The 12,328-nt window shown below is 41.2% G+C and overlaps 1 protein-coding gene across 3 annotated transcripts in view; it reads right to left on the bottom strand.

The window, feature by feature from the left end:
* Positions 1-6,803: 6,803 nt before the first annotated feature.
* nckap5l (NCK-associated protein 5-like) overlaps positions 6,804-12,328 on the bottom strand; it is a 55,405-nt gene continuing 49,880 nt past the window's right edge. For all 3 annotated transcript variants that reach the window (XM_042003122.1, XM_042003123.1, XM_042003124.1), the window contains exon 13: positions 6,804-10,764. In XM_042003122.1, coding sequence (XP_041859056.1) covers positions 10,504-10,764 — 261 coding nt within the window. In that variant the 3' untranslated portion in view covers positions 6,804-10,503. The remainder of the gene's footprint in view (positions 10,765-12,328) is intronic.

Genomic DNA, 12,328 nt, shown 5'->3' on the forward strand with positions numbered 1-12,328 from the left:
GGGAATCGTGTACCAGGTCGAGGACGCATAGAAGACGTCCAGCGGGGTCAAGAGCGTGGATAGTGAGGACTGACCGAGTGACGGGATGGCCATGGGCACAGACCCCGGAGGATTGCCTGTGCGACAGGACGCACCGTGGGAATTTTGGAGGGAGGAATGTGTCCGGCAACCTCCCTCCTCTGAGCTAAGTGTTTATTTTGGTTGTGTGGGCTCCGCTTTGCATGGACTAGATGTTTTCCTTCTTTGTTGGGCTTGAAGTGAATTGTTGCGTGACAGCGGTAGCCCTACTTTGACCAGACAGCGAAACCTGCAGAGTAATTCCTGCCGCCGGCCTGCTGAGTCACGGCCTGTCCCCTACACAGGTGTTCCAGCTTTCGGCGTCCCCAGAGTGGAGGAGCAGCGGAGAGACTGAAAGAGACGCGCAGGTCGAGCCGGGGAGGGGGAGAGTCCAACAACCCCCCTCCTCTCAGCTAAGTGCTCCTTTCTGTTTTCCTCTGGTGGCCTCTCGTGCCATACGATAGAGGATCAGTTAAAATATTACTCACTGGACTCACGGATTCCTTTCCCCCCCTTGGTACAGGATCAGAGGGACCCAGTCACGTATAGGAGCTGCCAGTAGAGGGCCACCCCATTACTTGGACTTGGCTGAGGCCTGGCTTCTACATTTTTTTTATTTCTTTTTTTACTTTGTTTTTATAAAGAACTATAATAAACATTTATTGGTGGGGTTTCTGTTGCATGTTCTTTCCTATAGAGTACTCCCTCTCGGACCTACAGCTGGTATATCAGGGCTTTCCGCCCTGTGACATTAACTTTATTTCTTTATCTGAGCTTTTTCTGGCATTTTTTAAGGTAATCAATTTTATCTGTTTTAATCTTTGTTTTTCTAATGCACTTGTATTTTTTTTTCTTCCACTGCACCTTGCTGTAATGTTTTTTTGTTTTATGTAAAGCACTTTGAATTGTCTTGTAGATAAAATGTGTAATACAAATAAATTTGCTTTGCCTTACCTTTGCTAAATCCATGCAGCCCAAAGCGAGCAGATGTGGACCAATGACAGACGACATGAGCGAAAGAGTTCTGCCAGAGAATGTTTTGAGCAAAACCTGTAGCAATGGCGGAAATTGGTGCAAACGAGGTGGATACTTCCGGTATGATGGCGCCTGTGTTTAGCTTTGCCGCTACCGGCAGCTGTCTGTCTAGCAAAGCTGCGTTACTGCTGTTTTTTGCTCTACTGTTATTGCTTAGTTCCACTAATGTTTTTGCTGCTATAATTTACGACCGCCTGGCACTTTAATCTATTGGATCGTATATGATCGGAAAGGATACCTCATCTCCTTGCGCTGGTGATCTCCATTCTCTACTCCCGGAGGCTGGTTTCCCATCTGGAGTCTCGGGATCACGCAGACCGCGGAGGAGAGGAAAAAGAGCTGGTGTCCGGGTGATGATCAGGCTGCTCTGGAAGCGTGGAGTTTCCGGTAAGCGACGTCGAGCGTCCATGGTCAGCTGAGCTCGGTCGTTTTCCATGGGTGAGAGTTTTTTCTCCGTGTCCCTGCCTGGACATGCAGGGCCTGGACTTCTGAGGCCTTGCTATCTTTGGAGTGTTCATCCAAACTCTTCGTTTGCTTGGTCTCATTTTCCCGTTGTGAGCAGATTACCAGAGAATCAAGGAGTTAATCCACAGTTCCTGCGGCCCTTGACTCGGGCTGTCTCTGTAAAAAAAACAGGCTTCTGCCCCTCTGAACATGGCTCTCCTTAATGCCCGATCTACATCAAATAAAACTTCTGTGTTGAACGATTTAATTCTCTCTAAAAATCTTGATTTCCTGCTTCTGACTGAAACCTGGAAGCACGCCTCGGACTTTTCATCTCTCATTGAACTCTGCCCAGCTGGTTACACCTTCATCTGTCAGCCTCGGACATCTGGCCGTGGAGGCGGAGTTGCTGCGGTTTTTAGGACCCGTCTTGCATGTCGATCAGTGAACGTCGGACACTTTGCTTCGTTTGAACTGCAACTGATTAAAGTGGGTGATTAAAACCCCCTATTACTGCGCTATTGTCTACCGTCCACCTGGTCCAAACAGTCGGTTTTTGGTTGAATTTAGTGATTTTTTTATCCTTTATAGTTGGTGATTTTAACATACATGTTGATGATGACTCTGACCTCTTTGCCAGAGGTTTCATCAGTGTCATGGATTCTTTTCATTTTACCCAGCATGTGTCTGTGCCCACACATGCCAAAGGCCACACATTAGACCTTGGTTTTACTTTGGGGTTGGATATTGATTGTCTTTTTTCTGAGGCCTTTTTTATTTCTGATCACCTCTGTATTTTTTTTTAACTTGTCCTTTCCTGTGTCGATCTCTCCTGCTCGGAGAGAGGTGAGCTCTCGTATCCTCGACTCCTCTAGTGCTAGTGTTTTTTCTGATGCTTTTGATTTAGTCTTATCCTCTGATGACGACCTTGATCTCTCCATTGATCTTTTTAATGATTATAGTCTTTCCATTTTAGATAAAGTATGTCCTGTTAAAGCCAGATTTGCTTCTGTTGCTAAGTTTTCCCCTTGGTTAAACGACAGCACTCGCTTTCTAAAATGCTGCTGTAGAAGAGCTGAGCGGTTGTGGAAGAAAACTGGTTTGCATGTCCACCTGCTTTACTTGAAGGATCTCCTGGCTTCCTTTAATGATGCTGTTAGAGGTGCAAAGGCTGCCTACTTCTTAGATTTAATCGCAAAAAGTCGTGGTAATCCTAAAGTGTTATTTAACACCATTACTAATTTATTTACTCCTACTGCTCCTGCTGTCCCTATTGCTTCAAATGAGGATTGTGAAAAATTCCTAGCCTTTTTTTCTGATAAAGTCAAAACCGTGAGAAGCTCTTTGTCTCCATCAGCTGTGATTCTGTCTGTTCCCAGTCCAGCTCGGCCTGTAATTATAGATAAATTTTCACCTGTTTCTTTATCCTAGTTGGTGACATTAGTTTGCTCAATGAAGGCATCTTCCTGCTCTCTTGATGTTCTACCTACATCCCTATTTAAAGATGTCTTCCTGGCTATTGGTCCCTGTGTCCTCACAATAATTAACTCCTCTCTGCTGCTTGGTCAAGTTCCTGACTATTTCAAGAATGCTGTCATTCATCCACTCTTAAAAAAACCCAAGCTCGATCCCTCCCTCTTTAACAGCTATAGACCTATTTCACATTTGCCATTTATCTCTAAAATTTTAGAAAAAATTGTTGCTAAGCAGCTTATAGCTGCTTAAGAGACACACCATATCCTGGATCATTTTCAGTCTGGCTTTTGCAGGGCTCAATCCACTGAAACAGCCCTGCTCAGAGTCACCAATGACATCCTGATGCAGAGTGATGCTGGTCATTGCTCTGTGTTATTGTTACTAGACTTGGCCTCAGCTTTTGACACTGTAGATCATCGTGTCCTGTTGGACAGGCTGAAACACTGGGTTGGGGTTTCAGGATCTGCTCTTAGATGGTTCTCCTCTTATCTCTCTGGGAGATTAGTTTATGTGGCTGCTGCAAAGTTTAAATCCTCTCTTTCATTTCTTGATTTTGGTGTTCCACAGGGGTCTGTTCTGGGTCCTTTATTGTTTATTTTATATTTGCTGCCTGTGCAGCACATTATAGGCTCTTTTAAAGATATTTCTTATCATTGTTATGCTGATGATATTCAGCTTTTTTTTCTTTTAAACCTTAGGATGTTTTTAAGATTCGGATCTTGCTTGGGTGTTTGGATGCTGTCAGGAGATGGATGAATGATAATTCTCTTCAACTTAATGATGTAAAAACTGAGGTCCTTGTTTGTGCCCCTGACAGATTTTTCCCTGAGATAGCTGAGAGTCTTGGCCCACTTGCCTCATGTATTAAGCCCTCGGTCAGGAACCTTGGTGTAACCCTTGACCCTGCAATGTCTTTAGATGCTCATGTAAAATCACGTGTTCGCTCTTGTTTCTATCACCTCAAAAACATTGCTAAGCTGAGTCCAGTTGTTTCATCATCTGAGATGGAGATGATCGTTCATGCCTTCATCTCATCCAGACTGGATTACTGTAATTCCCTCTTCACATGTTTAAGCAAAAAATCGCTTGACCGTCTCCAGTTGGTTCAGAACGCTGCTGCAAGACTGATAACTAAATCCCCCAAATTCACCCATGTCACTCCTTTACTAATCCAGCTGCACTGGCTTCCCATTTATTACAGGGTGCATTTTAAAATTCTGGTTTTAACTTATCAAGCCCTACATGACCAGGCACCTAAATACATCAGGGATCTTCTACAGCTCTACGCACCCAGCAGGTCCCTGAGATCGAGTCATCAAGATCTAGTGGTTGTTAAGCCAACACGACTGAAAACTAAGGGTGACAGAGCCTTTGCAGCAGTGGCTCCTGCCCTCTGGAACTCCCTTCCTCTAAGCCTAAGATCTGTGGACTCCATGATCTCTTTTAAAAAGCAGCTAAAAACACATCTTTTTAAACTTGCTTTTACTTAGTTTTATTTGTTTTTATTCTCTCTGTATTACTGTTATTTAGTGTTTTGTCTTATTGTTAAGCACTTTGTGATTTTTATCTTGAAAGGTGCTATATAAATAAACTTTTACTTACTTACTTACTATTATTTGTTTTCACATCCATTTTCTTCAATGTCTTTCGAGGAAAAACTCAAGGTGAAGAAGCTGGGGGCACACCATCAAAAATTGTCAAAATTACACAGAAAGAAAAGCGCCAAAATCGCAGCTTTTGTGTAACTTGGTTTCAGAGAAAAGAATGGCTAACAGCTAGCCAAGCTAAAAAGTCACTTTTCTGTTTCCCTTGTAGGAGACACAGCTTGGACTGAGCAAGGTATTGTGGATCTGAAACATTTATCATATAAAATAAGGAAACATGACTGCAGCACAAGTCATATCGGACATGGCGTAAAGCTGTCAGTATTGGGTAAAGTGAACCTTGCCTGCCAACCGCATTGCTGCACAGCGGCACAACAAACTTGTCAAGAAAAACAGGCATTCATTCATTATCACGTATTGTGGACTGTATTAAATTTTGCGGGGCACACAAACTCGCTTTACGTGGATCTGATGAATCTTCCACTTCGCTTAATTGGGCGTGTTTCTGGACCTTGTTGACCAGTTCTCCTTTTAAGATAGCCAGTTAGCTTATCACCTGTCAAACACACAGAATGAGTTGCTTGACTACATGCTATCAGTTTATGAAAAGAAATTGGCCAATGAAGTATCACAAGCACCATTTGTGGCTGTGCAAGCTGATGAGACGACAGACGTGGCATGTTTCAACCAGTTTGTGATTGTGCTCCGGTACATCACTGAATGTTCTGCTGTGGAGCGATTTCTTTGTTTTTCTCCATTAGTGGACAGAACTGCAGAGGGGCTTTAAAAAGTTCTGAAAGAAAAACTCCAACCATATAAACTGGAAAGTAAACTGATCGCACAAACGTATGATGGGGCTGCTGTTATAAGCGGCACAGCATCGGGCTTGCAGGCCTAATTAACAGTAAGGGTTGTTGGGAAAATAGTGGTCTGGTCCAGACCATGGTCCAGACCACTGTAATGAGTGGTCCCTGCCACTAGGGGGCAGCTATATCAATGGTCCAGACCACTGTAATGAGTGGTCCCTGCCACTAGGGGGCAGCTATATCAATGGTCCAGACCACTGTAATGAGTGGTCCCTGCCACTAGGGGGCAGCTATATCAATGGTCCAGACCACTGTAATGAGTGGTTCCTGCCACTAGGGGGCAGCTATATCAATGGTCCAGACCACTGTAATGAGTGGTTCCTGCCACTAGGAGACATTGAAATCAGTGATAGCTACATACTATACTTTCAGATACCAATATAAGAAAGGCTAATTTTATTATTATTTTTCTTTTTTTTGTTCTTTTTTCTTTTTTATGGAAGAACAAAATTCATTATAAATAAAAAAGACATTTGGTAAAATAATATGAAAAATGAAGTATTAGAGCATTAGATTTTGAGTCATTGATAGGTACCATTATTTATGATGAACTGGCTTGAAGTGATTAGTCTGTAAAGGGCCCTGAGATTACATTGTTGTGAGCTGATGTTATACAAATAAAGCTGAATTATATTGAATTTTACCTTTTATGGTGAGGGCACTTGCAAATTGCAAACATGACCAAAAACCAGCCAGAAAGGATGAAGACACAGAAATGCTTGATGGCCACCACGTGCAGGAGCATTCCTTTATCGGGCTGGTCTTGTTAATTCCCTCTTGTCCATCTAATTTCCACCTGTCGTCGGTTCCTTTTAAAATTTATTCACAATCAGTGTTACTTCCATATCCCAGAAGTTAATGTAACTTTGAGTTACATGCTTAGTGAGCAGGCTTATTTCAAAGAATTAATTACCAGGGTAACAGACTCAGGGTTTGACTCGTCTCTCTTTCTGGAACAGAAAACCCAGATCTCTTCCAGGATTAACATAATCAGAGTTTGGACATAATCTGATTTCTAGAACAACCCACATGTCTACAGTATCCTAAAAGATGGATCGTCATGGAAGCTGTAAATCTCAGAGGAGGAATTACAGCTTCTGTCCAAACTCAGTCTGCTGGCTGTGCAGCTTTAACCACTGAGCCTTTGCATACAAGCAGCCCACTAGTGTTGTGATTATCCGAGATGAATCCTGCTTGAAGGCATTGCCTGTAAATGTAGCTGTCACATAAATGCAGAGCAGGGAAAGTTTAGAAAGCTATGAACTTCTATGATTGGATGCACAAAATTAAAAATAAAAAAACCCATCCAAACACAAATAAATAAATCAAAACATTTTAATAAGAAAGTTGAAAAACGGCAGTTAGGTACAGAGGACCTCTACTTTCTAGGGAACGAGCGGCAGAAATGTTGCAACACAACATATGAAAATAATCTACACGTCAAGATGACGATTCTCACAGAAAGATGGAAAAAAGATGACTGTAAATAATGCATATTTAAAAATAAATAAATAATAGAAATTCATAATCATCAAATAATGCAGTAATCTATCTATGTTATTATTGCTGGTATATATTACCTTTAAATGCATTATGAATGATTTAGAAACAGACATATTCTCACCTCATTCCGCTACAGAACAAAATCAGCATGGTCAATAAAACCAGTTTTACATTTAACATGGTGACACATGACTTAACCAGTTATGAATCAGAGATCAACATTCTTTTTTTCTTTTTTTTTTTTACTTTTTTTCCTCTTTTCAACCTCCCCCACCCACCGACCCAGCCGCTGATGTGCTGTGTGGGGAAATTATGCCAAGAACAGAATGGATGTACAACCCCCAGCAAACACTCATTCATTCAGGTTTTAAACCAGCAAACAAACCACATATGACACAAAGTTCTGGAGAGAAAATTCACTCAGCTTTCCACCAGCAGTTGAATGCAGCATGTATTTGTAAGACTGAAAAGTAAGTACGCAGCCCCTCCGGTGACATCTCTAAAAAAAATTATTCCATCAACAGCTTGACCAATGTTTTGGTTTTTGTTTCAAACTGTTCGCCTTCAGCACTTTTTCATCATTAGACCTATTATCACTGCCTCCTGTCTAAAATGACACCCAAAATAAATAAAGTGTATCTTTGACAACAACAAGGGCTGTATGTATAATCCTGGTTTTAACAGAAAGCTGAGACAAGTGAGATTACTACAGAAGTGTCAGAATCAAGATACGTGTTACTCTGCAGAGTAAATTCATCTGGAACACAGAAGAAAATCTCCTCCTAAAGGAAAATCACATGCTTTCTGTGTAAACCAGATGATAGCAGACAAATCAGCTATGAATGAGTAAAGTGATGTCTGATAAGGAACTGTGTGTACAGTAGAAGGTAAAAATTGAATCTGAACAGTTTTCCAGGTGTTGAAATAGAGATGTTGCACCGGTAAATATCTCATGAAGCCATCTGCTGATGTTGATGATGGACGCCTCTATCAGTGCTCAGAGTCAGGAGGATCCAGGGATAGCCCCACATTCACATTAGAAACACCACGAGGATCCAGAAAGAAGTGAAGCCCAAGTTAGTCTATGATAGAAGGAGATAATCCTTCACTATAAAACCTCCTTCATCTCCATGGAAACTAGCCGACCTTTACATTCATTTCAAACAAAGGCAGAGTCATGGGAGAACACATTAGCAGAGTTTTTTAGAGCTGTAAGACAGGATTTATGATGTTGGCTGCTGGCTTCCAAAGTTTTTGTGATGAGACAGACATCTTTGTAACCAGCAGCCTCTGCTTGTTTGTGTTTGGTTTGCTTGGAGTGGAGAAACTAGCTCTGAAGCAGACAGTGCTGTTCTCATGTATTTGTTACATGTCAGTTAGATGTGCTGCATGTTAGGATTGATGCTTCCTGGTGTGTGGACAGATATTCTGTATTGCATGTATTTCCTGCTGCCCCTTCTACAGAGGGGTTGAGTCGAGAAGAGGTTAATTGTCCCGTTGTGATGAATCATGGTGTGATCTGTGATAAATGACTGCAGGATATCATGGTAAGGGACCATCTCGGTCTATAATGTTCTAGGTTTTTGAGTAGGATTTATGTCCCTCCAGGGCAACCATAGTGCAGGCAAACCTTTTGTAGGATTTGTAGTTTTGGGGGAACAATATGACTGTGGAGCAGCTGTTGATGGTGAACCTAGCTTGTTGTTTTGAAGCTAAACTGTTCAGTTAGGTGAAGCCAGAAAGCTCGGTTACAATGTTAAATACAGTAAATTACATCAGGAATGTGCATAACTAACACGTGGCCATAAGTTAGTGATTCTTTCGCATCAGTAATGCGTGGTTATGGGACAAACTCTTGTTGCCAATATTTGTTTGTCATTTTTTTATTTGACTTTTTCTGTCTATGTCACCAGAAAGGCTCCGTGTCTGGACACTGAAAGTAGTCTCAAAACACACAAGCTGAGAAATGTCGTCTGATCCGTGCACATCAGACCATGCGTGCAGTTTTTGTGCAGAAGCATGTTTTTGAAGACAAATGATGACATCTGAAGGTAAAAATCTGTGCTTGTACAGTTCATAATGTGTGTGTGGGAAATGTGTTCAAATTGTTTGATATTTGTGTCTGGATTCAAACACAAGTTTGCAAGAACCCAAAGTTACTGACATGTTTTCCACAGTTTACAGGTCATGTTTTACATGTGTGTGACAATACTGACAGTATTTTCTCTCCATAGCTCAGCTGGATATTCTGGCTGTATAAAACATTCCTAAATGAAAAAAATGCTGGAATTTATGCCCCCCGTCGCTCAGATCAAGTGGAGGAAAAATCATCTTTTCATTTACATTTCTACAACACACGTCTGTGTTTTAATATCCAGATGAATGTGATGTTAGACAAGCCGCTGCTGATTGACAGGAATCATAGCCCCAAACAGCTGCCAGGATTAGAAACGTCACTCATGTTGAAGCACGTTACTTTCACCTGAAATAAAAAGGTTTATTTTTCTGAATGAACAGATAATTATAGAAAATGATATTTTCTGTTTGGTTTCTCTGAATTAGTGAGATTAAAACACTTTGTTTACTCCTGAGAAGCTCCATCATGTCCCGCTGGCTGGGAGATCCTCTGGTCTCTAAGTTCTGGAGATTTTTTTAGTTTGATGACTGTGGTTGTAGAGACCTGTAGAAACCCCCTAGCCCCCACCATGTAGGAAAACATCATAAACTTGTCTAGCGGTCATTTCTGACTTCACAGCTGAGCAGGAGCATTAAAGGAAAAGGACATTCTGCAGGATTAGACTGAATTACTACAAGTTTTTACTCTTTGCATGTGAGAGATTTTCTTTTTTTTTTAGCCAAATGATCTCATCGTGTTTTATCTGTACATTGTGGGAAAGGATTCTGTGTGTTCCCAGTCAGCTGTGATGGAACTAAATGGGAAGTTTGTAAGAAGAAACCAAGAATTGTGGATCTTTTTGCTTTGCTGTGTGAATCCATATTTCTTTCTGACGCTTGATCTGGATCAACATCAATTCCATATGTTGGAGACTAAATCAGAACATTCAGACATTAAATGAAGGTATGTTTTTCTGGATCTTGTGTTTCTGTAATCGTTGCTGGGGGTTGCACGGGTACAGCACCTCATCTGTTCTGCTGCTCTTCGCCTTCACTGTGCACATAACGGAGATCATTCTTCCAGAAGAGTAACACAGACAGTTCTGAAGGACGAGTAGGAGTGACGACTTCTAGTGCTGATCATTAGCTCGGCCATGCATTTACTTTTCAGGAGAAGTGTCCACAGTTACGTCTGATAGTGAAAAAGTGAACAACTTATATTATTTGGGTGGCTTTTGGCTTCATGTTTATTGGAAATCCTGAGGAGAAAGAGATCAATCCAACTCCCAATGAGACATCACCACATTACAGATAAAACAGTTTCTTTTCCTCAAAGGTGGAGGTGGGTGAGCAGCATTACGGTTCAGCCAGCGGCTGGACTCCATAAGTCCCCCCCGCTAGCATCATCCTTGGCTGCCGCAGGATGACAGACTGTCGTACAGAGAATCGCTCAGAGATTCAGGGGTCTCCAGGACCTGAGGCCGGCTCGGGGACAGAGCTTCCTCCGGCCGCTCCCTGAGCAGTTCCAGCCCAGTCTCCCGGCTCATCTCGGGGACGCTCGGGGTGCGTGTCTTCCCCCTGCGGCTCATCCCCATCTGGGCCGGGACAGGCAAGCTGCTTGGGTCCACGCCTCGGTTGGAGGAAGGTCCACTGGCCTTCATGTTCTGGGAAGATGCAGAGGGGTTGGAAACATTTCAGGTCATCTTATGTAACGCTTTCCGGTAAAAAAAAAAAAAAGTGGGTCAGAAAAAAACAGGATTTTTAATAATTAAAGCGATGAATAATTTGTGAGAAGAGAATGTGGTCCAGTTTTTCCCATTATGTAAGATTTAAGTGCAGATTCTAAATTGTTTAAATGCTCAAATTGTTCAGTTTATAAATGACACATTCCTTCCTCATCTGCAGGAAGTAGAGACTAAATATTCATCTTTTGTATCTGCATCAAATTTTTTTTCTGAGGTTCTTTAACCCTTTAATGCACCGTGTTGTCAATATAGATTTTAAAACAATTTGTGAGCATTTGTCTCATTTTCTTTTAGTGTTGTGAGCTTTTGTCATGGGTCTCTGGCAACACACCAGGTTTCATGGTCGGGTTTGTAGACATCGTTGGGGCAACAAATCCCAACGATGGAAAACTTTACAAAGGTGGGAAGACGACAGGGAGCCAGTAACAAAACTTAAATTTGACTTGCAGGAAACCAAACAGAAACCCTTTTAGGTGGAAACAGCTTATATATGCTAATTTCTAAAAGAACATAATTTTCTGCCTTTTTCTGTATTAATGCATTATTTTTCTTAATTAATGTAATGTCTGATATGTTCATTTTATAAGGGGAGAAAAGATTTATTTATGATAGTTTAAATGCAAGTTATTTATTAATTAAATGATGTAAACTAACTGCTGCCCTGGTGGAAAATTGCACATGTTGCTTTCAAGCAACGTTGAGCCATGGTGGAATCAACATGACTGCAGGAAATGTTGCCGTTGTGTGTTTAGGTATATTTACTGTTTACAAATTTACTAACAAAGATAAAGGTGATGTTGGTAACGTCATGTTATGTAGAACAAAGGCTACTATTACAGTGTTTCTCTCTTATTTACTCAGAAATTCCACATATTTTCCTCTGTTTACAGAATTCAGCCACATTCTGTTTCTAGAAAGAAGAGGATAGAAAGTAGTAAAAAAAACTGCTTCATGGAGCTCCATCAGCACTGAGCAGCAACATAACAAATGATGGCAACACATGTCAGGAAAGCTCTAGAAAAGTGACAGAAACATTAAATAAAATGAAGCAACGATGATCAAACTCTAAAATCTGACTCTAGATTCTAGTTCATATATATTTATATATATATAAACATATATGATGTATTTAGGTTCTGTTTATTTAGTCTGTTTTAACACAAAAAGCCTGGCATCATAATGCAACAGTGGATTAAGTTATTACCTTTTTTTTTTTTAAATTTCCTGTCTGATTTGAAACAAAAGAAGCGGGTGAGTCTTAAACCTGTCTGACGTTCATTCAGCATCTTCCTGAAACAGTTTGAGCTCTGGTTGTTCTGCTGTAGCCTATCACACACACCAACCAACAACTACAACAACAACCAAGTTTAAATACGCCTTTACAAAATATAACCCTAACTCTTAAAACGAAGGAATGCAGAGATCTTTAGGGGAACAAAGGATTTTTGCTGGGGTGGTACCCTCAGAGGTACCGCTGCTGTAC

The sequence above is a fragment of the Melanotaenia boesemani genome, chromosome 13, assembly GCF_017639745.1.
Source record: "Melanotaenia boesemani isolate fMelBoe1 chromosome 13, fMelBoe1.pri, whole genome shotgun sequence".
NCBI classification, from domain to species: Eukaryota; Metazoa; Chordata; class Actinopteri; order Atheriniformes; family Melanotaeniidae; genus Melanotaenia; species Melanotaenia boesemani.